Here is a 26,258-nt window from a genome sequence, read left to right as displayed (position 1 = left end):
GTAACTGGTAATAGAAGGCTGGTGAGGCTGGAGCGTGTGGGCCGTATAAGCACTGGGATAATGGAGAGCAAAAGCAGGAGATGTCAGAGACAGTCTGGATAGAATGACGGTGGAAGAAACTATGGCAGCAGTAAAGTGCTGGTGACTGTTCAGAGGTGCCGTTTGGGAAAATTGGAGTTCCCGGGGGAGTACTGCCTGGGACTACCCAAGCACTTGAAGAGTGAAGCTTGCTCACACATCACGTGGGGGATGCAGTGGCATCTTAAAATGAGGCAAATCAAACAAGTGTCAGTGCCTAAGATGTGGGTGCCATAGCAGGTTCAAGCAGTAAACTGAAATTGATTTATAAAGATGTGGGGAGCATAGGAGACCTGAGGAGTACACTCCGCCTTATAAGTACTTGCATGCACAGAGGAAGACAGAAGGAGGCTATCAGCAGGAAAGAAAAAGGAATTACCAAGGAGCTGAGCATAGAAAAAAGAGGAGGGAACTGGCAAGACAAAGCAAAACCTGGAACCACCACCCAAATTCTTAGCAATGCCTGGGGGACTGCCTGTGCCTTGGGAAGATTGAAAGGATTTTTCCATATTTTATTTGGTGGCATCAGAGAGAGAAATGTTTTCGGATGAAAAGAAGTTCTCTACATTAATGGGTTGCTTAGGGACTGAAGCAGTAAGGATTGTGAAGAAGCTTTGATGCAAGCAGGTGAAAGGGGGGAAGGAAGAGGAGAAGGGTGGTTGTATAATAAGGCCATAAAAAATGGAAGCACATTTTCTCCACAATACAATGCATCAACATTGCTATTGAGAAGTGAAGATGTTTCAATTATGCTATGCTTATCTACCTAATAATAGGGTATCTGTTGATCTTAGTACGATTTGTAATATACGGGTGTTTTGGGAAGAGGGTTATGCACAGCATTTATGGGTAATTAATTGTGTGACGAAGGAGATCTGTCAACATTGTTTATGAAGTTGTATGCCGATCATCACTGTGAATGAATTTTATGATGCCGACACAAGACACAGCAACAATGAAATAATTTCTCAAGATTTACAAGAATTGTTGCCAGTCATAATTATGGCTGCATTTTATGCCATATGCACTGTGACATCAGTTTATCTATGACTAGCTACGGGCCATCATGTAGATGTGATGTATAATTGCAACTTGTGTTAAGTACGTGAGTTAAGAATTACAAGCTATGCCACAGAGATGGTAGTCGATGTTAAGTGCAATAAAGATGTGTGTAGGAGACTTCATTGATCTGTTAAGCTAAGTTTCTGAGTTACATGGAAGAACAAGTTACTCTCTTACCTGGTAACGTTCTTTCGATGGGATGGTCCGACGACGTATTCCATATCTATGACAGTAAACACCGCAGCTCAGCTTTGGTGATTACTGTCATAGATATGGAATACGTCGGAGGACCCAATCCCCTTGAACACTGGTGATTATGTTTTACATTTGTAAATAATAAGGTTTCAGAACTTATGGGCTCTCACTATTATTTTTCCTAAGCTCTTGGTCCTAAGTATACCCAGGAAAAAGTTCTGATGCTAACCTAAGGAATGAAACATGTAGGGTTTGTTTTTTAAAGAGGATCTGATCATGTTAGATTTCGACCACTTTTTGACTTTGTATTTGTGTTTGTTGTTCTGTATATGTTGAAGGATCAAGTTCACACTTGGTATCAACTGTGTCAGTCTTTTTTTCATATAACATTTTATTGTTTTTGATGCAAACATTACCAACACAAACATATTGCTTGACATTAAGCGTGCAAATTGACCCAAAAAAAGAAATTGACAGCCCTATGAGCAAGAGTCCAGGGGACCGTCGGCAAATACCTTCCGACCTCCGCTTCCGACCCAAGGAGTCACGCCCTACCCTCTGTCCCTACCCTTCTATTTGCCACAGACTTTCGTAAATTTCCCGGACAACCAAGAGCGTTAAACACCCACCTTTCCAGGGCCATGCACATGTCCACCTGCTCTGCCCACCGACCAGTCCGGGGACGTTCCCAGAGCCCCACAGAGTGACGCAATCACCTTTTTGCTCTGTCCCAGGGCGAATGATGAGAACCATTTTTCATATTTAGCAAATCCCTTCTCCCGATACCCCCAAAACACACACATTTTGGGTCTCTAGGGACCTCAGACCTCATTATTGCTGACAGTCTATCAATGCATTTCCCCCAAAAGAGTTGCACATTGTACACTCCCACATTATGTGAAAATACGTGCCTCTAGGCCTCCCACACTGCACATAATCATCATTCTGAACCCTTCCCCATTTATTTAACATTGTGTGGAAGTAGTAGACTCGAAGCAGGATCTTGTATTGTACAAGACATTACTTGGCAGACATTCCAATTTCCTTAGGGAACTTTAACGCCTTCACCCACTCCACTGGGTCCAATGCCCCCACATCACCTTCCCACCCGTCCTTGACAAGGGATAATTCCTGGGCCCAAAAGACAAAATCATTTGATAGAGAGTCGAGGTGACCTTGATCTCTATGCCTGTCGGGACTAAGTTAGCCTCTAGAGGGGAACCCTGTGGTATCTCTTGCAGATCCATGAATTGCGACCTTAGTGCATGTACCAACTGCATGTACCTGAAGCCATCACTTCCCTGGAGACCAAACCCCTCCTGTAATGCAGGAGGGTCCAGATCCAGAGGTTCTCCCAATTCTTGAAACGACCCATCCTGAGGCGCTCCGGAAGATTCGGGTTGTTCCAAAGAGGCTGTCTAAAAGTGGACCTCTTCCCCCATCCCACATGCTTATGCGCCTCAGCCCACATTTTCTGCACATTTTGCATTATAGGCGGCAGCGGGCCCTCCCCTACTCCTCCCATATAGCAGTTGCGTCAGGGACCTGCCCGCCATCCAGCCCAGTTACCCTGCATAACTATGTCAGTCTTGATGGCACGTTGTACATGTATGATTGCTGTTTTTAATGATTCATTACATTCTTGATTATAAATATAATTATATATTTTTGCTACTAAAGATCTTGCAATATGTGAGTGCAATGACTAAAGAATGTTGACAATCTACAGTTTGAGCAGTAACTGAGACTTTTTGGCTTAGCATTGCACAATTTGGGAAACAGACTAATGTTGTATTAGAAAGGTATACATCCTTCACAAGGAGGCAGAATATTGGGGAAACAGTGGATGTGTTTATGGCAGATTTGAGAGGGCTGTTGGCATCATGTGTTAGGCAGAATCATGTGCAGTTCTCTTAGGGAACACTGCAAAAAGATTAAGACTACAGGAGTAAGCAGTAAACCCAATTGGTAGCAGTCTGCACCACCCAGATTTACCTGGTAGCTGTGGCTGAGCAGTCAGACTTCTCTCAAGAAGAGTAGGGCAGTATATAGAGTATACACAATAGGGCTAAAAACACAGTAGAGCAAACAAACACTGACCAAAGCTTTGTATAAAAAGTATATAATTATTTATTTAAAACACACTTTAGGCAATATACTAGCACTCTAAATCAAAAGCAAGTTAAAACACAGTCAGGTTAAGTATACACACCTCCCTTGAAACTATCAGACAAGTCAGAGTTAAAACCCGACAATTTGTTAACACAGATGTGAGTGCATAACCTGATGGCACTCCAATAGTTCAGTTAAAAGGAGAGAAAAAGACAGAGCATAGAAATAAAACAGGTCCCAACACTTTTCGGAGTTCTCAGCGAGAGAATAAAGGCAGTATAGACTGTAGAGCCAAAGTTCATAGGCCAGGCCCATGTTAAAGGGAGCAAAGCGAAATGTGCCCAGGATCACACGGTTTAAAATGCACTAAAAGTCTTTGCAGAATGTTCAAAAGAGGTTGGGGTGATTCAAGAAGGTACAGTTAGAAGGTCTGGGGCCAACCCAGTTGGCAAGCCAAGGATTTAAGGGTCACCTTGGGCAAACCAAAGAAAGGGAGGCCAGGCAGGACACAGCACCTTAAAGGATAGTTCCGGGACTTTTTTTTTATTGTTCCTATGGTTCGGCCATGTGTTTTTAAGCATAAATCGGTAGATCGTAGAAAACTTTCCTATGGACCTTACCCGACTTTTCGTCCATTAACGCACTCGAAAACATCCGCCATTTTATGATAATCCTATCATTTCCCACCATCAGCCTGCTTACCTGCTTTTGCGGCACTAAATCAAATCCCCCGCCCCTGAGCCTGACATCAGCAGACGCGTACCGCCCATTTCCCGTTTCGTGTCAACAATCGCTGCGCCTCAGCTAATGAAGTGTCGCCATGGAAATGGCAGGACGCCTCTTTCCTCAATAAGTATAAACACACCGTTTCACAACACACAGCAGCAGATTTTCGAATCCATTCCTCTCTCTGTGTTACTTTGAGTATTCTGTGACTCGTTTCTGTGCTCTGGTCAGCTACCTTCGTTGATTGTAGCCCGTGTGAACAGATACCAGTACCACCGCTATAAATTATTTTACTTTCTTTACCACACAATGGCTACAATAATGCCGTATATGTACGAGCCCGAGTACACCAAGGAAGAACTACTGGAACGGCAAGCACGCGAAAACGATGGGGATTCGGACGGCAGTTGGGAGGACCAGTCAACGGATGAAGAGCCTGGACCATGTCGCATGGACGGCGTCTCCACCTGGTGCACATGCAATCGGTGCGAGCTAATGCCAACTGAGGAGGAGAACTGCTGCTGCCGAGAAAACTCGGGATCCCTGGCCTACATTTCAGAAGGCGAGCCAAGTCCGCAATGCATCACTGAGCTGCCAGAGTTCAGGGAAGCCTGCCTCTCACGGACCGTGTTGAGGATGATGATGGTGCTTATGCACAAACTTCGCGGCACTGTTCGTCCGCGTAATCCGAGTAACGAGTAAGTATACTCTGGTTGTGATGTCAGTGATGCCACTACTATGTCATGGTCGTCTCCCACATATAAAATTACATCTACATATCATTCGAATGCATGTAAATTGGTTCCATATTGTGCATTTTCTAGATAGAATTTTTTTCAAAGCAGAATGACATTTTTTACCTGAATCGACAGTGATAAGAAAGTTTTGTCATTTTAATACAGTTTGCATCTTTCATTTTCACAGGTGGTACAGGCTGGTGGCCTATCGTTGCTTCACTTGGTGGCTTCACGGGAGGCTCGGACACCGCGTTCGGAGAGTAATACCTGCCTGTGCGGTACTTGCCATTAGACAACATTTCCCCAGCGACAGTGGACAATACCGCGGATTTTCCCTAGATGTGCTGCAACCGCAAATTTACAATGTGTAATGTTTATTATTTATGTTCAATTGAAATTAAGATCCAAAATAAAACCCAATATATATTTTAACAATGGTTGTTTTGATTTGTTCAAGCGTTGGCAATAAAAGGAAGGCCGTTGTATTTTATTGATACAAAACATGGTTATAGGTAAATATGGTTGATCATAATAAATCATCCTTTTGGGCACCGGGTACAGAGATGACCACCTCTGGCCCGTGCCGCCTTGCCACCACAGGCCAGCCTGCTGCTGACTAACTGCCTAGGCATCCAGGGTCTCCAGGGTGAACTGCACCCATATATTCTCCTGGGAGGGTGAGGTATTTATAAACTCACCCCCCTGCCTTCCATGTACTAGATCCTGCAGCCAGCCTCTTACATGCAGTTAGATGGCCTCTCCTTGGTGAGGCCCTGCGGCAAACGAGTCTTGTCTGCACGACCACCGCCCCAATCCACCCCCCGCCCTATCAAAGGCAGTTCGCACCGGGGTACTTGTGCTGGCAACTGGAGCAGTCAGGGAGCGATAAAGGCCAAGAGGTGCCAAAGACCATGTACACTTCAAAGTGGTCTATAGAGCATGGGTTGTTGTTCCCATGTCGACCTCCAGACCCCGTGTCTCCTGCCAAGCATCCCCCCTCACGCTGGACGGCCCCCTGCAATCCACATAAGTGTGTCTCCATTCACGAGTCTTCCTGTGTCTTGTCTGCACGACCACCGCCCCAATCCACCCCCCGCCCTATCAAAGGCAGTTCGCACCGGGGTACTTGTGCTGGCAACTGGAGCAGTCAGGGAGCGATAAAGGCCAAGAGGTGCCAAAGACCATGTACAGTTCAAAGTGGTCTATAGAGCATGGGTTGTTGTTCCCATGTCTACCTCCAGACCCCGTGTCTCCTGCCAAGCATCCCCCCTCACGCTGGACGGCCCCCTGCAATCCACATAAGTGTGTCTCCATTCACGAGTCTTCCTGTGTCTTGTCTGCACAACCACCGCCCCAATCCACCCCCCGCCCTATCAAAGGCAGTTCGCACCGGGGTACTTGTGCTGGCAACTGGAGCAGTCAGGGAGCGATAAAGGCCAAGAGGTGCCAAAGACCATGTACACTTCAAAGTGGTCTATAGAGCATGGGTTGTTGTTCCCATGTCTACCTCCAGACCCCCCATGTCTCCTGCCAAGCATCCCCCCTCACGCTGGACGGCCCCCTGCAATCCACATAATGCCACGGCATATACACGTCATTCATTCACAAACACACCCCTGTTTCGAATTCTTTATAACCCACTTCATATTTCTAATGAGCACTTCTTTGCGCTTTGCTAGTCAACCCGTGAAGGTGCTGGTTATCTGCTCTTCGTCTCTGTGAACTTCCGTGACCACTTCGAGGAAACTCGTCAGTTTGCAACCTGTGAACTGCTCCCTGTTCTACGACAAGAAACTACTCTGATCCCTGCATCTAACTGTTTGTTCGTCAAGGTAAGGCCATGTACCATAATCATTTTGCGTCCAATTTCTTTTCGTTCAAGACAGTACATGCAAGGAACTAGTCACATGTTCTGAGTTTACATTGGTATTCATAGAGAATTGTTGATCTTTACTTTTCAGAACTTTCCACAATGCCTGCCTGTTCCATTGGCGGTTGCCCTTCGAAGACCCATAATAAATCTGAAGGTACTATAATGCATGTTTTCCCTAAGACAATAGATCAGATAAGAGAATGGGTCCGATATTGCGGATATCCACCGTCTGAGCTTGAAAGTAGAGTCCTAGAGGTCTTTGCGGACAAGAGGGGTGATCGATACCGCATCTGCAGCAGCCACTTTACCTCTGACATGTACTCCACATCATTGCTAATAAAGAAGAACACACCGCGAGCGAGGCGAAAATTGCTCTCAACCGCTATTCCCACTCTATTCGTCCACATCCCTCCACTGGTGAGTCAAGTTTACGTATTTATCTCTTGGCCTTGCGGTAGTGTGTAGCATTAGCTAACAATAATTTCCCCATTTATGTATCCACTCAATATGAAGGCGGAAGATTCTCCATCCGTGTCGTTATTGCAGTCATCAGCCACTTCAAGCGCCTATCGGGTAATCTTACTTGGCTATTCTGCCACTGACTTGTTTTAGGCATGTAAATCAATAGTTTTAATTTATCGTGTAATTATGTTACCTAATGGTACACCCTTGTACTCGTCCTCTAGTCTTTGTTTTCAGTTATAATTATTGTTATCCAAAATAATGCAAGTACTGTCTTTCAGGGAGATGCTGAGGAGTCCAACGTATTGACGACTACCGTTGATGTCACTCAGATGCTCGAGGTACGTTTCAGGACAGTTCCGTCGCCCTCCTATGTGTCTTCTTTTTTCAATTTTGTGTTCATTACTAATGAAAGTCCTATGTTTCAGGGAGTCGATTGAGCATTAGTCCAAGAAGAAGGGGGAGCATGCAGTTACGGGTCGGCGCAACAGCTTGCAGAAGTGTGCACCGCAGTTACATCGTCCCTTGATGTTCTTATGCATTTCGAGGTATGGATACTGACAGTTCGATCAAGCGAAATCATATGACGTGATTACATCCGCTATACTTCCTTCTTTATTAACGCAAGTACTATGTTTCAGGGAGATGACGGAGCTTCTTCTACAAGAACATCACCCCTAGTAGTTGATGCAGATCTCTGGGTGGTGACACTTCCAACGATCAAGCAAATCGAATCATATTTACATATCCATTATTTATTTTAGACAACTGATCATTTGTGCAGGTCTATTTAGATGAGCCGTTCACGCCTGCACAAAGTTTCTGTTCTTTTTATCAAAATAGAAAACCATACTAATGCAATTACTGTGTTTCAGGGAGTCACTGAAGCATCATCTTCAATAATATCATCAATGGAAGTCTATGAGGAGCCCGAGGTATGGATCTTGACAGTTCCATCTAACTAGATCAACAATGCGTGAATAATTGTCGTTTGAATGTTCTACACAAAGCGTTCATTCATGTTTTGCTATTGAGATGTACTTGGGTATTGGTCCCCAAGTACATTTTGTGTTTTCGATATTATTATGCATACTAATGAAAGTTCTATGTTTCAGGGAGTCGATGGAGCGTCAGTGCGTGATGGATGTGCTTATCATGAAAATGTAGTCGTTGCAGCGCAAGAGGAAGTGGAGACATGCACACACGAGTCGGAGCAACAGCGTCCTGATGTTGAAGTTCGAGGCAAGAAAGTTTCAAAGAAAAGAAAGCAAAAGAAGGTTAGTGTCCTGGTCACTATATTATGTTGTTTTTCACTGTTAATAGTTCAATACTGTAAGTTGTGTTTAAACTGAACATCCCTTTTCCAATCTGTCCTCTAGTTGCGAGTGGGTGTACGAACTAGATCTACACAGACAGTGAAGCGAACGAGAGATGTTGCTTGTCAAACCTTTTGGCAGGGACTTGAGACTGGAGATGCATCGTGCCAATGGGAAGAATATGAAGTGATTGACAACGGAGCTATACCACATGCAGCCATTGATAGTGAATGTCCTCCTGGTAGTTCGGATGCAGTTGGAGATAAATTCACAGAATCCACACCCGCAAAAACTATGACCGCGAGAAAGTTGAAGAAATTGTCCTATTCACCCATTGCCGGAGAAGGAACAGATGTTGCAATGGAAGAGAATGAAGTGGACTACAATGAAACACCTTCAATATCACTGAACATAGCGGAAGACGATATCAGAGATTCTACCTTTCATGTGAGTGACATGTCCTCAACGTTACAGGCCGAACCAGCTGGGATGCAGAGTGACAGTATAAGGAAAGAGGCCAAATTCATTGTATTCGATAGTTGCTTGATTGATATTATTATTCGGTTGAAATGTGGGCATTCGGTAGGTGGGGAAGTATGTGGGGAGCCATTGATTAATGTGACTCGTGCAATTCGAGGCACTAACCTTAAAATACATGCCACCTGTACAAAATATCATCCTTTCTCATGGTCTGCACAACCCATGCTGGGACAACTGCCAGCAGGCAATCTACTTTGTGCAGCGGCTGCACTTTTTAGTGGTTCAAGTTTTAAAAAATTAGAGTCTTTCTTTCAGTTTGTGGGAATCCATTTCATTGCGAAAACTCAGTTCTACAAATACCAAACCGATTATCTATTTCCAGCCATTAGCGAAGCTTGGAGAATGGAAAAAATGTCTATTGATAGTACATTCGCGGGCAAACGGTTCAGGCTAGCCGGTGATGGACAGTGCGACAGCCCAGGATTTTCAGCCAAGTACTGCACCTACCACTTTCAGGACATGGAAAGTAAGAAAATTGTGAGTTCGGTGGTCGTGCAGGTGTCACAAAGTACATCCTCAGTGGCCATGGAGAAAGTTGGCTTTGTAGCATCATTGCAAGAACTACAATCGTGGGGAATGGTGATCGACCTGATAGCCACGGACAGACACGTTTCAATTGCCAAGACAATGAGAGAAGAGTACAAAAATATAAATCACCAATTTGACGTTTGGCATCTTGCAAAAACAATCAATAAAAAATTGTCGGCTGCAGGTAAAAAAAAAGATATGCAAGGTATTTCACAGTGGTCCAAGTCAATCAGCAACCATCTTTGGTGGAGCTCAAAAACATGTGGAGGGTCGTTGGAAATTCTACTGGAAAAATGGCGGTCAGTAATGCTACACTGTACAAACGTGCACAGCTGGAACACGAACCAACATTTCCACAATTGTGAACATGGCCATTTGTCCACAGAGGAGGCACGGAAGAAGAAGTGGTTGATTCCTTCATCACCCACTCACAAAGCCATTGAAAAGATTGTATTTGATAAAACTATAACAAAAGCTTTGAGGGGACTCACAGAATTCTGCCACACAGGAGATTTGGAGGTGTTCCACAATATGTGCCTAAAGTACAGGCCAAAACGATTGCATTTTGGCATGGAGAGCATGATAAATCGGACTCTTTTAGCGGTCTTGGCACATAACCATAATGTCGGCCGTCAACAAAGTAGGACGACCGGAACTTTAGGGACGCTTCGCTACAATAAGGCCTTCACTAAAAGAAGTAAACAATGGGTGATCAAACCAGTGTTTGAGGATATGCAATATGAGTTTATTGAGAGACTTATTGTTGACGTCCTAGATAGGCACATGAATGGAGTTGTGAACGAACCTGTGCAGGTGACAACTGCATTGCCACCCAACATTGCCTCTGTTCCATGTCCACCTAAAGAAGAGCTCATTGAGAAATACACATCACGGTTTAAATGATTGTAATTTGATTGTCTGTTCTCTCGAGTCTCCTCATGTCGCAGGCCCATTGAATATGTTTATCTATCCAACCTTGTTCATTTGCGCATTAAATTAAACCAAACAGTAATATAAATGATTTTTCAAAAAATATAGAATGTCTCCGTATTTATGGTTCTGTGGGGCTGCAAAGCACGCAGACAAAATGCAAAGATGGAGTGTAAATTTCAAGTCCTGTAAGACGGCCTTACACTGAATGTAGCTAACTAGGAATGTGTGTTCGTTCAAAGTGAAGGTCAGCTGCTTTGATTTTTTCTCGGGTGCCAGAATGGCCCACGACTCAGTATAAGGTTCTATTGTTATTTGACCTTGACAGGCCGGGACCACGTAAGAAACGATAATGAATATAATTTCAGAAACGAAAGCCATTTCATGTTCGTTCATTAGAAGAAATAAAACGTCGGCATAGAAGGAGTGGTATTTCGGGGCTGCCCTACGCACAGACACAATGGAAAATGCAAATATAATGTAAGTAACTCTTTAGATGAGTTTATACCGCAATTTAATTACTATACAGTAGCTTTAAAGACGGGTTAAGTTGTACTTGTTCATTCTATGTGGCATATTGTTTTGTACCGCGCACTATCTTGGGGAGAACCGTCTCCTTTTACGGAAGCACCTCAAAACCTTCCTCTTTGCTTCTGCTTTCTCTCTCCCTCTCCCCTGCTACAACTGGTCCACTGTCTGCGACCTCGGTCCTGGGCCCTTCCACTCTCCACCTGCACTCCCTGTCAACCCCTGCACTGGGGGACTGTCTCAGTATCCTACAGCCCCCCCTTGACGTATAAAACCCAGTTGCACTGTCCTAGCTATGAAATAATTTCCAGACCTAATATATAAAATGAATAATTTTAATAAAGATCTGATGGTGAGACTAATTTCCTTTTTTTATGTTTTTCAAATAGATACATCGTCCATTATTGTCTGTGTCACGAGTACCAGACACCGGCGGATGGCTTCTATAATCGCCAATTGCTTCTCCGCGTGAACTACGTTAGCACCCTGACCATTTTGTGGGACGATCGCCAAGTACAAGTATGCCCTTACGCGGTACTAACGGCTAGATGCAACATACAGACCGTTGTGGTGGCCTAGTGCCTCGTTGTTGGAACAGCCATGCGATTATCAGTGCGACCGAAGAGCTTATTTTATCGTAAACCAACACCCTGTCTACTGCACACGAACATCGCTTGCCTCAAGACGAAATATTTTGGATCGAGAGCAAATAAAAATTCATTGATCTAAGACCCTGTGTACAGCAAAGGAACATCGTGTGCCTCGAAACGAACTTTTCGGAACGTGAGCAAATAAAAATGCAAATCGCTGAATATTCTCAAAACATTTGATGTCAAATAAATGTACTTTGCCAAATGTACAATCTTGCCGTTTGCTTTTAAACCACAGTTTCATATTCCGAATTGTGGCGCTGTATTGTGAGATGATCTAAGACCCTGTGTACAGCAAAGGAACATCGTGTGCCTCGAAACAAACTTTTTGGAACGTGAGCAAATAAAAATGCAAATCGCTGAATATTCTCAAAACATTTGATGTCAAATAAATGTACTTTACCAAATTTACAATCTTGCGGTTTAATTTAAAAGTACAGTTTCATATTCCCAATTGTGGCGCGCTGTGTTGTGTGAGCTCATCTGTGTTGATTTCCTGGTTCTGTGTGGAGTCGCGTAGAAGACGCCTGGGCGCGTTTGCCTACGCAGCTCAGTCACGTCACGGATAGAGGCGGGGAATATGAATGTTTTGATCAAGTCTGTTTCAGGGGCGGGGGATTTGATTTAGTGCCACAAAAGCAGGTGAGCCAGGGCGATGGGGGGAAATGATAGGATTATCATAAAATGGCGGATGTTTTCGAGTGCGTTAATGGACGAAAAGTCGGGTAAGGTCAATAGGAAAGTTTTCTACGATCTACCGATTTATGCTTAAAAACACATGGCCGAACCATAGGAACAATAAAAAAAAAGTCCCGGAACTATCCTTTAAACAGAGAGGAAGCTCCAGCGGTGGCAGTTGTTCCCGGCAGTGGTTGAGGTTCATTGTTTCGACCAGGGAAAGAGAGGATCTCGTTGAGCAGGAAACGTGGAGTCGTTGCACTGCACAGGGATGAAACCAGCCGCGGAGTTCGTCGATAAAAGGTGCGTGCCTTTTATTCGCGGTCAAAGTGGTGAAGCTTGGCTATCCGGCCGCCGGGGTGCTTGGCACGGGCAATTCGACCAAGAGACGTCTTTGGAAGGTGAAAAGGGCGAACTGGTTGGTCCCACCAGCTCAGAGGAAGAAGACTCGTCCAGCAGAAGATCTTCTCTTGTCGTTGGGAAAGTGGTGAGTTTGTTGCAGCATGGCTCCACCGGTGGTGTCGTCGTTGCAGATGGCTCAGCTTCTTCCCTCTTCGGATTCTTAGGTCCTGTGGCGACATCTGAAGTTCCAGTCCCAAAGGCCCTGCTTTTATGCAGAAAAACCCCCATTCAACAGCCTAGCTGTCACTCAAACATGCTAAGTGGTAAGCCGGGCGGCTCACCACCGGGCCAATCAGAGCAGAGTGCGACTTGAGTTGCTAAGGCAACGCAGACCAGGGGCCAATTCCCCTCACCACCCATTCTGTGGAACCCAGACAGAGTGGCACCATTTGGAGGGCTTCTGTGGAGAAGCCCGCCAAAAAGTGGAACAAAGGGCTCGACCTTGGTCAGAGTTACAGAGACGGACACGAACGCCATTTTAGAAAAGAGTTCTGGTAAAAAGACCCAACAGTTGATTTAATATTAAATAAATAAACCAGCGGTATCTTTAACATTGCACCAAAAAGTGGTGCGTTTAAAATCAATGGGAAAAACCCATAGAGAATATTCCGGTGGAATATTTCGCGTGGTTACCACTGCCACCAGCCAGAAACTCGACAAGGGGGGACTGGACAGTGCCCCCTCGAAAACAGACCTAGGGGCAATATAATTAACCCCTTCCAGTACTTCCATATTATGCTGGTTTGTACTGGTTCTGTTCACAATTTAGGACTAGTAAAGTCAATGGTGACTTTACATGCCCTGGGAGACAGTAGTCAGAGTAGTCAGTCCCAGGGTATGGAGTCTATGTTTGGGGGTCACTATGACACCCCTGTGTTATTGCACTGAGGGTGCTGTGTAACACATACACAAAAACAGATGATACCCTATGTAGTAAAAGACACCATAGCCCATAAGCACACAAAAAGCCAAAGACATACCTCAAATCATGCCTAAGAGTGGGAGGAAAAGAGTCTCACTCTTAGCAGGAGAAAAAGAAATCCAGCAAAGCTGCTGGGGGACTCACTAGGTTTGGAAAATTAGCCTTCTGAGAGAATTCTCCCTAACAGACTTTTTGGCTTAGCATTGCACAATTTGGGAAACAGACTAATGTTGTATTAGAAAGGTATACATCGTTCACAAGGAGGCAGAATATTGGGGAAACAGTGAATGTGTTTATGGCAGATTTGAGAGGGTTGTTGGCATCATGTGAATTAACTGTGGTAGAAGATAAATATTTAAGAGACCATTTAATGATGCATGCATCCAATCCTAACATACAGGAACGTTTATGGCAAGCAAATGAAATCTGTTGTTGCAGGAAGCATTAACTAAAGCAAAAGGTATGGAGGTTACAAATAAATGTCTCAAGGAAGTCAATACCAAAATTGTTAGGGAATACATACAAGTTTACAACACTTGTGTATAGGCGTGTTATAAATACCATATCACATCATATGTCTGGGACAAAGCGAGTGTGAGGCGGGGGGCAAAGAAGAAAAAATATATGTTTTTTAAAAAGAAGGGGGAACAGGGAAGGTCCAACCAATACAAGTTGTCAGAAAAAGGACAATGCACTAGGTGTTGGGCACAATGAGCGCAAAGGAACGCCCTGCAATGAGAGTAGCATGCTGTATATTTGGGAAGATGAGTAATTTTGTGAGATTGGGCAAAACAAATAGGGTGGCAAGGAATGAAAAAGTGTAAACTGTTTTGGAAAAAAGATGAGTGATGTAATAAGGTTGCAAATATTGCGGGATGGTGGAGGATGACAATGAAGGTGATTATATACTGCCGAAAGTGGAGATTAAACTGGTGTGAGAGGTTGTAAGGATGTTGGCAGGATCGGGATCGCCATACACACTAATATCAGAAAAGAAATATAAGGAGATTTTGGTAGGAAAGGAACATGTCTTGCATGGAAGCCAGTGGAACCAGTTTACTATCAGTTTCCGACGATTCACTGGCTGTGTTGAGCTCGTGGGCGTTTCTTTTGCTGGAGTCAATGACTGTACCACAGCGGCAAGCTCTTTTCCCCGGCCTGGCTATCAGTGTGGGAGGGCCCCGTGTACCGTTGACATCTGCCACATCGATCGTCAGCTACAATTCCAGGTCTTACTGTTCTTTTTATCGAAGGATTTGTGGGTCTGGGTTGAAAGGGCAAGGGCAATTCCCTCCTTGTCGTCCTTTGGATTTCCTCATCCTCTCTCCTTCGTTTGAACTGCCGTTCTGGAATAATTGCTTCCTCGTGCTTTCGGGCTTGCTCAAAGTGTGCTCTCGTGCTCTGCCTTTTATCCCTGTGGGGAAGGGAAATGGCTGTCAGGTGTGCGTAGTTATCGACAATTGCCTGACTCTGCCTGACTTGTGTGTTGGGACATGTCAGGTAAACGGTTCTGGTGTTAGTCCATTGTCTTTCATGATGTGAGAAAGTGTTTGTGTAGGAAAAGGGCGGGGGATTAGGGCTTTTACATATCCTACGGGGTACGATGGGCAAACGGTGTTATAAGGAAGGGGGTTCCGCATCTCACTCATCTGTGTCCCACTTCTACTCCCCGAAGACCCACCATCAAGGTGATCCTGCCGCACTGGTCCACTCGCAGGAACTGGATCCAATAGCGATGGGCGTGTCCTGGCCACGTGGATGACAGATCCCCGAGGACTAGCGGGTGGGACACCTTCAGGTTTCTCTCAATGGTGAGAAAATGGTGAAGGGGAAAATATATATGGCAATGAAGGGAGATTGTTGGGATAGCAACATGGGATTACATCTGGGCAAGATGCAGCAGGTGAGGAGGACAATACAGGAGGACAAATCTGCTTTGTTTGCAAAGGGAGTGGCAGAAACGTGCAAGTAAGTATTTAACCAAACGATAGGGAATCTGAAAGGATTTTGCCATCAAATAAAGCTTAAAGAAGGGGCCACACCGTGTGTGCACAAAGTGAGAACAATTTATTGGGTGCATGTGAAAAAGTGAAGGTGGAGTTGGAAGAGTTGTGTCAAGCTCGAATAATTGAACCAACTGAAAGCAGTTAATGACTGTCCCCAATTGTGGTTACTGTGAAGGCATCATGCAGCAAGACACAGACAACAGATTCACATTTCAAACAACATACTTGTATTAACTTAAATGTCAAGATGGTTGAAGGCCTAACTTGCCCTATGCTGAGGTGGCATTTCCATACCTAAAGAAACGAAGGATAGCCCGAGTCAGTAAGTTCAACTGTGTCCAAAACCTGTACTTGCGCTCACAGCTAAAGCTAAACAACGTGTAGGGATGTAAATAACAACTCAAATAGTGTTCCAAAATAAGGTTCTGAGCTTCTTCCAGCTCTTGGCTTGTTTCCTAACTCCCCTTTCCCAAGCTCAAGACAGTTCCACAAAGTCTTGGGGTTCCCTTCCCCAAGAAGACAGCACAGTTACAAAGTCTCAGGGTTCCCTTCACCAAGAAGACAACACAGCTCAAAAGGGATCTGGAGGTTTCCTTCCCCAAGAAGACAACACAGTTCCAATATGGGCTCAGGTTTCCCTTCCCCAAGGCGACGACACAGGTCTATAAATCTCAAGGTTCTCTTCCCCAAGTTATAGGTAATCTCAAAACGGTCTTGGGGTTGTCTTCCCCAAGTAGAAAACAGAACTCAAAAAGGGGCCTCAGGGAACCTTTCCCCAAAGCAATAACACTTCTGTAAGGGTCTCAGGGATCTTGTTTCCTAAGAAGACACTTAAAACTTACAAGGTCTTGGGGTTTTCCTTCTCCAAAACATCAGCTTGTACAGCTTGCCAACTAACACTTAGTTTCAGTCTCTTAATATTCAAAACCAGTTCCAGGTCAACTTTACACTTCTTCTGATTCCTTGACAGTTTAAACAGATTGCTTTCTTATGCTTAACTTCAGCAATCTCTTTCGCAGATGCAGATGTGTTATCTGTATGTTTCAGTGACTTTCACAAATAGGGTATCCCCAGTCTAGGCGCAGTTGCCGGACCACACAGTCCGCCCATTACAGGTCACACACCGGTAACCCTAGGCTTTCTTGCCCACACAGGTTCTGTCGTTGCACCTGGGTTCTGGTTCATATCCACTTTGCTTTCATCTTTTCCGTCTTTTGGCTTTGCTGCAATGTACTTTCCTCTTTGCCATTCTCTTGACTTTGCCACAATGTGTTCTTTCATACAGCTCACTCCGTGGTGCTCTCTTTCCTTCACCACATTACTTTCATACTCTTCAGTAATTTTCATTACTTGCTTTTCATTGTATTTCATAAGATTCATTCTTTACTTTTCAATATATATTACGTGTACTTCACACAATCTTGTCTTCCATTCGTAGGCTTATCAAAGCTTTCCTTTTGTTCAGTATTCAATAGTTCTTAGTTCATATTTCTTTTCACTTACAGTTCAACTTTGGGTTCACTTTATCTTGCACATCTCATTTAGTTAAATCAGCAATTTCTCTTGCCCTGTGATATTCCCCAGGAGCTCCCTGGTATGGGTGTTCCCTTTGGTTCACTCACCGGTCCATGGCGGCTCCTGCGGGCGGCTGCTTTCTTCTTCTTCTGCTGCTTTTGCACTCGGGTATTCTCTCTGTGGGTTGCCGCCAGCTCTACTCTCCTCTCACGGATGCTGCCTGTAGCTTACAGCAATGGGATCGCTTCCGAGCCCCACAGTTCCTGCTGTGGGCACCCGACCAGGGAGGCTCTAACCACTGTGACTCTCTCACAGCCTGCTCGGGCCTCAGTGTCACAGTCTTACCGGCGTCCTGGCCTCCAGGCAGGACCCTCCTCAGCAGCCTCCTTCTCAACAGGATTTCTCTCCTCGCAGGCCCGAAATGCTCGGCCCGACTTCTCTCCTGCTGGTCTCTCCCCCCTGATTGTCGGGGCCACTTTTTATGCACCTGAATCCATTTAACACAGTGCAGATGTGAGTCCTCAATTCCAATTGCCTGACTATAGTTATTGGTGTTCTCTGGGCATGCCTAACCCTCACAACAGTCCCCAGGCCTCTTCCTCGTCTCAGTACCAGAGTGGTGAAATGACATGTTAGTGTGTACCACTCCTAGTCGCTTGTTTCTCGCCCCAGTGCTATAGTGGTAAGAATGAGGGAAAATGAGGGGAAGTGATTGGCAACAGCCTATGAAGGCAGGGGGAGGGTACGGTTGGTTATCACAAGGAAAAGGGGGATACCATGTCCCGGCTATGGACATCCTCTTCTTCACCTTCTCCCTAGCATCCCTATATTGGTGGCATTTCTAGGGTTATCCTGGAAAGAAGAAAAGGGAAAAGGCTAACAATATCCCAAAAAGGCAGCTGGGACTGAGGGTTCACCATGGAATGGAAATGGGGGATACCGCGTCTCACCCAAAGACATCCCCCTACCATTCCCGAAGTCTCCCCTACCCAGATGATCCTCCTTCACATATCCACCCCCAGGGTCAGGGTCCAAGAGCGATAGCCCTTCCCTGGCCACATGAGCAGAGGATGTTGGGGAGAAGGAAGTGAGGACGCCCTCAGGTTCCTCACATTACCCAGAGGCCGGATGGACCATAAGATTGTGTGTAGACTTAAGGGACTTGAACAAGAGCACATGGGTGGATAGATATCCATTACCTAGAGTGAATCTGATGCTGATGACCATGGCTAGGGAGGATGGTACAGCACATTAGATCTGTCATTGGCATACCACCAGGTGGAAATACACTCTGCATCACGTATCTTGATGGCATTTATCACCCCATTGGGTACGTAAGAGTATAAAAGAATGCCATGCCATTTGGTTTAGCGTCTGCGTCAGTGGTATTCCAGAGAGGGATGGAGGACTTGTTTAGGGATGTACAAGGGGAGAGGTGTTTTCAGGATAATATCTTAGCGAGCCAAGGATGAACATGATACAAATGGAACAAAGATCGTGTGGCAGCAATGAGAAACAAGGAGGCGGTGAGACTGGCCTCTGAAGGTACAGGAAATGGTGAGGATGTCTACATGGTGAAGAAATTAGAAGGGAGAGTCTTGGTGCAAACTCAGTGGGATGATTGAAATGAATATGAAGGGATGTCTACATGGTGAAGAAATGGGCAGGGATAGTCTTGGTGCAAACTCAATGGGATGATTGAAATTAACATGAAGGGATGAGTTCCAAGAGTGGACAGGGAGAAGGCAGTATTGCATTACAGGAACCGTATGAGGAAGGAGCGACTAGTGGAGGTTGTTCGGAAAGAGGGGTTAAAGTGTGAAGGGGTTGTGGTGGTCATATAAGGAAAAGACCTATAAAGTTCAATAAGTGCATTTTGTATTAATGTTGGATCTGTTATACTATATGCGGCATGTGGTATTGGGATGCGTCAATTTGTTTTCATATTACCCAATATTATTTATTTTTATATATAAGGAGAAGCATATAATGTAGTAGCTAGTAGTCCACGCAATGACATTCTAATGTTCTAATGGAATGTCATCACAGTTAAGTGTGTTGGAGTCCCTCTAGCGTATGCAGTACGATTATTACATTTGAAATACACCTAAAATATAACTCTAATTATGCCTCCTGGATTATTACACTTACCTTGTCTAGAGATTACTATCATGTAAAATATCTCCTGTCTCTCAACTACTATGGCCTCTCTCTCAACTACTCTCTCCTTATTTAAGCAACAAGCCTCGAGTGGCCCCGGCACATTACCTGAAGTGGTAAGAAGCACGTACCTCATTCCTCAGTGAGGGGAAATGGCAGCCGCCAGCACTAAGTAGGCTCAGGGCGGCGGGATTACCATCTGGTAACACCCAAGTTCTTGAGCCTCTCCATTGGCAGGGAGGCTGCCACACACCCCTCGCCGAGTACTAATAAAATATCTTTAGAAAATAGGCCTTTCCATCAACACATACATACAAATAGAATAGATCGTTAAGAACCTACAGCATTCCTGAATATCACTGCCCTAATAAAACACTCCCTTTGCAGGAAAAATCCTCGAGACAATCGTGAAACAACAATTAATGGGCCACAGTGAATTGCAAAATCTTCTTTATGATCACCAATCCCCATTCAGACCCTTTAGCATTATGGAATTTGCCATGCTGTTTATGAGAGACAAACTCCTGAAATTCTTAATGACAACCCCTGTAAGCTTTGTTTGATATGGTGAACCACACACCTCTTATTAGACATTTGGAAGACTCTTTTGGTATCCAGGGTCATGCCCTCAAATGGATCGCACCCTGAGTTGAGAAAGCAAATCTCAAGTGAGGTGTGGACCTTTTTGCTCTCAAAGGCCTACGTCAGCAACCGTAGAGTTATCCAAGGTATTCCCATAGCTGTTCGACTCGTATTTGAAGCTTCTTGCCAAACTCATAGCTCCATTTTCTCTAACATTCTAAATCTATTCAAATGGCACCCAAATCGACTTTGGATTAGGGGCCTCCCTTTTCTCACCTGTTTTCTCTGTTTTGCAGAGTCCTTTGTTGGGGTTTTCTTCTGAGCAGTTCGGGTTTTGTACAAGCCCGCTCGGCCGTCTTCGGATTCCAGGATTCGTTCAGCTTCTTCGTCTGGGATCTAGGAAACTCCAGGAAGCTAGGAATGGAGGCAGCACGCGGAGGCGGGCTGTGCAGAACGTGGAAGAACAGGATCAAGGAAGGTAGAAGGAAAGGAGAAGGAGGAAGGTCCTGGAACCGGGAAACAGCACAGTTCAGGAGAACTAACTACGGAGCACGTCAGGCCACAGCTATCGGTAGCGTTGAGACGCGCGGAACCGTAGGGGAGTGGCTAATTTATAGTCGTGCTGCATAGGACGTAAAGGTCGATAGACCGCATTCCGTGGATACGGCCATTTTGGGTGTACTGCAGCGAGTAACCCCCGATGCGCCAAGGACCAGGAAGACCAGAAAGGGCGTGATCGACGGATCATGACACAATGCAAACAAAAACCGAGATCATCCATAAGGATTCCTCCTCCCCCCACTTCCTTTACTACGACTTCTTACCTTAGGTACCCGCACTACTCCAGTCTGACTTTATAAAACCTAATAACTGCAGAAACTCACTAATAAATCTCACCTTCGCCGCCACATGCCTAAGGGCATGGTCTCCTTCTTAGCATGGCAGACAAGGTATAAGTGACTAGAACCCACTTCTCTCCTGTTTAGTTTACTACAACACCCTCTACATTGGGTTCCTTAAAAATCTCATACTCCAATCCAGTTCTTATGCAAAAGGTCTCCTAGACTCATATTGGGCCTGGGGCCGTTGCAACATCTAACCTTGGCAATGAGAGCCTGTCACTGACTTCCAGCTGAAGATAAAAGACTTCAAATCTCTGTGCTACAGAAGCGCCCCTCTCCTCCCACCCCTCCAGGGAATCTGAGTTCGGCAAATGCATTGAGACTAACATGGCCTCAGTAAAAAAAAAAAAAAAATGTTGTAATAGCTATAAAATCTGCAGGAATCATTCTTTCGAATAGCCTAAGCTAGGAAAACCACTTCTGGTTTATAAACATCTCAAACCCCCTTATTAAAAATCATTTGGCACTTAAATGGGCCTTCACAAAGCACATGTTTTTGTTGTTGGCGCCTTATAAACAGAATACATAGATGGGCCTTAATACCGGGGTTACATTCTTATGGGGATGCGAGATGTGTGCATAAGCAGGAGATTCCATCTTTTCTACAGGGCCTAGTTGAAAGGCAATATTCGGGGGGAGCCCGTATCTGAGTACCAAGCTTTATATTCTGCTGTTTTGAAAAGAACATTTTGAATAAAGGCTGATTTGAGTCAACCACCAAAGCTGAACGAGACTGCTCACAGTCTCCTGTTTTAGCTCCCACTTGTAAGTGCTTTGTATTGTTTGAAGGTATACTTGCTGGCTGGGAGATATTCTACAGCCAGACTTATTCGGCCTGCTTTTGACCCATAGCACAAATAATGTGCTTCTTTGCAATGAGTGCCAATTTTGATTCCCTACATTTCTCTATAAAAGACACTGTGGATATTTAGTTCACCTTGACCAAAACTGCTGTCCTGAAGTTCTGATATGAAAGACAATAGAGTAAGTCTGATTGCCCTGCTTGTTAGTTGGCTGATGTGAAGTGCCAGCCGCCTTGGAGACAAGAGTCATTGGATGTATGATGAGCTCTAATGTTAATAATAATGGGCTGGCTGCAGCCTATTTTAACACCAGGCAAAGTAGTACTGGCTTTCTATGCCTAAAAGTCTCTTATTCCTGAATCTAAATTTATGCATGTGTGTGTGCTATTGTGTGTGTCTGGGCAGTGATAGTGGAGAATCAGAGTGGCTGTGGGGCCTCCACAACTCACCCTGCAATGGTTGAGACATGGAGCAAAGGCAAAGCGGAAACAAAGCAGGGCAGAATGGGTAGCATGGGCTGTGAAACAGTAACTCTTCTCAACGTGCAGTGTATAGTACATTTTGCCCCTGAGTGGGTTTCACTATGACGTGGCTGCTTATATGTTATAGCACCTAACATTGCTACACAGTGCAGATCTAATGAAACTGTTGCTCTGTGTTGGTTTATGGTGACGCCGTGTAAATACTTCCCCTAGGCCTATCTGTTCAATGGAAGTCCACATTAATACCTTGATTTTGCGGGCGGATAGTCGGTTAACCATGGCACGGACGCGCTCAAGTTCGGCGGACGCCTCATTGACAAGTGCTCGCGATTGCATGTAGGTGTCCTGTGGAGGTTGAGGTGGCGGGCCCCGTACACTCGCCAGGTTCAGCAGCTCCATACTCAGTTCATCATTCTTTGACACCTGAGGGGAATAAGTCATTCAAAAACATGAAACATCATCAGAAACAGTTCCACGCGATGCTGTCACATCTGATGGATAGCTTAGAATCCAGCAACTAGTTCAGTGGATGCCTGACTGATACTTCGATTTTCACAATAAGACCACATTATCCTGAGATAAAAAGTAGGTGCCTTTTTCTTTGTTCGACCACCGAAAACATCATATTCAGAAAGCTGTATGAATTGTCCCTTTGAACATTTCTCTCCCTCACTTCATTACTTTCTTATGTTGGGAGGTGTCCGCAGAAAGAAATAAGAATATTCACAGTGGAGGGAGGACCCTACCACCCTGCTTAAATGAAAAGAATGGCTGCAATACTCAACCTTGCGGTTACTCACCTAGACTGGAGGTTACAAAAAGGCTTCAGATTGTGTGCAGGCACATCAGTGTAAAATTAGAAATGGAATGACGTGTGATCATACGCATATGCCAGGTTCCACAAAACCCTTGAATTTGGGGCGGCATGTTAGTGATAGGAGAAGCTTGCATACAGTTTCAGTGCAGATCATTCTAGGGAGAGCAGAGCATTATCATGTTTTGACTCTGCGCTAGGGACTACGGCTCAGCTGAGGTTGTGTACTGATGCAAAATTCAATACACATACAATAGTTCATGAATTCCTCAACCCAATCATATTTCTTGTTCTTGAAAATCCTCTATGTGTAGGGCTACACCCCAATTATGATTTAGGGTGAAGTTAAAGTCACAAAAGCTGCTTGTGGGTGGGTCAGAAGCCGGAATAACTGAATGGGAGTAGTGGTGAACATCCAAACATAATTAATTTCTGTGTGAAACCTAAGACCTAGCAAGCTAATGTGAGTCTCAATATGGCTGTGGTAATGGGCTATAGTACCAATAACTGACTGTGGGAGGGGATACCATTTCAATAATTTACTGAGATTGGGGTATTTCCCCAATAACTGACTGTGGACAGAACTACAGCCCACTAACTGGGACTGGAAAGGGTCAATGGAAAAGCATGTGACTGCAGGCAGGGTCACACACTCACTCAGTCACTTACGCACTCACTTGCTCTTATATCTTCAATTAGTCCAACATGAAGTGATCCCAGAAGTTATGACTTAATTAAACTAAAGCCTCAGAGCGTATGCAGATGACATGCAGTCATATAGTGACCTATAGCCCCAACTAACAGAGATTTTATGATGTAGAAAAATTAGTTTACCATAATGTGCATGGGGTTCATCGGAAGCCATTACAATACAGATTTGAAGTGTAGGAAAATGAATATACTATCCAATATTTAGATGCACTAGGGGCTTGAGATGTACTTAAATCATCCTGAAATATTTAGTGGCTTATTTGCCCTGGCCAACCTTTAACTTATGCAGCAGGTCAAACTCTAGAATATGAATTCATACATTTTTTTTTTTAAAAAAGGATTGTTATATGCTTAGCCAATATAGGCTTTGCATAAGTTTACATTTACAACATCCAATAAACAGTAAAACAATACAAAATTCATCCACATACACTTAATACATAAAACACTATGAAAAGGATTAATACATACTAAAAGCTCCACCTCGTAACAAATCAGAGAAGAATATTGGCCAAATACAGGATGGCTCCCTTATTTAAAGGTTCCACTCTCACTTTGATCGCTGTCCATAATCTCATAAGATGGTATACCAATGGCACCTGATCACCTTTAATAAAATCAGACCAAATAGATTGATAGTCGATATTCCCAACGGATGCATTCCAACAGCCGAAAGCAACTGTTTACTGTGATTCCCAAAATTATGACAATACAATAAAAGGTGTTTGCCAGTTACAACTTCCTTACTTTCGCAGAATCTGCACATCCGTCGATTACGAGTTATGCCCACATGTGCCCCCCATATTAAATAGGTAAGAATAACATTGAATTTGACCCCCATGTATTCATATAGCAAAACTCTATTGGTAAAAGACACGAGGTTGGCAGACAATTGAAAGGATGTTCATCAGACAGATAATTATAACAATTGCTTTTCGTGCCCAAGTTAGTTAGGTTCTGCATCCTATCTAATACATTCAGCTATCATGTATTACCATAAGGAGATTCTTCAATTAAGCCTCAGTAATATTCACCATCCCAGTGTTTCATCTATTTTTCCCAACTAGCATACTCCTCCATTATCTCGGTCAGTAAAGTAGACTTGTGCAGAGATTTAATCTTAATGGCTTCTGTTAAAAGCCGATTAATATGTATGTTTTCAACAGCATTGGACAGTTTCCAAGCATATCTTAACTTTTATACTTAATGACCGCCTCCATGAAATTAGTAAAGCACTCATGTTGTAGTATTCAATTGGGAGATGTTTAGGCATATTTAACAAGAACCTAAAGCAGCAGCCCTCTATTTTCTCCAATGGATGTTTTCTGTTTTTCCAAATTTCAGCCCATAGGTAAATTTAGCAACAACCTTGGCTTTATATGCCTCAACACCAGCCTTTACAAAGAAACCGTCATGTTTCTTGGGAAACATCTTAATAAATCCAACCTGCTCACGGACAACAACCCCCAAAGCCTCAAGATGGGCATTCCAATTAAGATATTGGTCTATTAGAACGCCCAAGTACTTATATTCACAGACTTGTTCCATAACATGCATTTTCAAGTACCATTTAAACTGCTTGGTAGCTTTTCGAGAAGGTTTTCGAAAAACCATAACCTTGGACTTCTTGATATTAATCTGAAGGCTATGCTTGCTGGCAAACAGATTTAACCCATCGATAATCAACTGAAGGCCCTTGGGCGTTTTGTCCAAAAGCACAATATCATTGGTGTAACCCAACCAGGCCATAGGGACTCCTTCAGGTTTAGGTGGCTAAACATTTGGATTGGCCGAATACTTGTGTAAATCTGCTAAATATAGATTGAAAAGCAGGGGCACTAAAATGCACCCCGCTTCAATCCAACATACATTTTAATCTCATCAGACGTAATTCCTAATTGACCCAATCTTACTCTCACTTTGGTGTTGGTATATAATAATACAATCATATTTAATCATATCTATGCTGTTCAGTCCCAGAATACTTAATCTGGGACTGAACAGCCAGAGGGCAGAGCATGGGCTATTAAAGTATAGAATTTGTAGAAATGTGAATATTTATAGATGTCAGAGGGAGGGAAGGAAGTGGAGGTACCCCGACTTAAACATTTCTGCATATCTTGAAAGCTTGGAACCTTTAAAGGTAAGAAGTTCTCGAGGTTAAGTGGTATTGGAACTTTCACAATTCTAAATAGATCAGACGATTTGGCATATTTTAGCCACCAGGCGAATTCACCTCTGCTACCATAGGCCGAGTGCTTCAGTATGTCGCATATGAGAGATGCTATGAACACATATATACGAGGGCAAAGACGGGCAATGCAGCCCAAAGTACAAATAAGTCACGAAACACATACAAAGTGTAAAAGACGTTATGCAGCAAAATGTTGGCACCCATAGGCATTACGTAAACATAGGAGCTGGTGTGAGACTCACTGAACCCCAAAACATGGCCCATACCAATTAAATCAATGGCTCTTCCTTAAAATAAAAGGCATTAGTACCTATAAGACTGCAATAATAAATGCAAATCAAGTAAATGGA

At 44.1% G+C, this 26,258-nt stretch overlaps 2 protein-coding genes across 3 annotated transcripts in view; one reads left to right on the top strand and one right to left on the bottom strand.

Annotated features, from left to right (window-relative positions):
- Positions 1-26,258, bottom strand: part of CCDC78 (coiled-coil domain containing 78) — a 455,951-nt gene that overhangs the window by 108,718 nt on the left and 320,975 nt on the right. The window contains exon 11 of the mRNA XM_069647004.1: positions 22,436-22,612. Within this exon, the coding sequence (XP_069503105.1) occupies positions 22,436-22,612 (177 nt within the window). The remainder of the gene's footprint in view (positions 1-22,435; positions 22,613-26,258) is intronic.
- ANTKMT (adenine nucleotide translocase lysine methyltransferase) overlaps positions 1-26,258 on the top strand; it is a 603,385-nt gene that overhangs the window by 468,279 nt on the left and 108,848 nt on the right. The gene's annotated exons all lie outside the window — the stretch shown is intronic.

The sequence above is a fragment of the Ambystoma mexicanum genome, chromosome 2q, assembly GCF_040938575.1.
Source record: "Ambystoma mexicanum isolate Mex_15411 chromosome 2q, UKY_AmexF1_1, whole genome shotgun sequence".
NCBI lineage: Eukaryota > Metazoa > Chordata > Amphibia > Caudata > Ambystomatidae > Ambystoma > Ambystoma mexicanum.
Note: the sequence above shows the minus strand (reverse complement) of the source record. Positions and strands in the feature narration are given on the sequence as shown.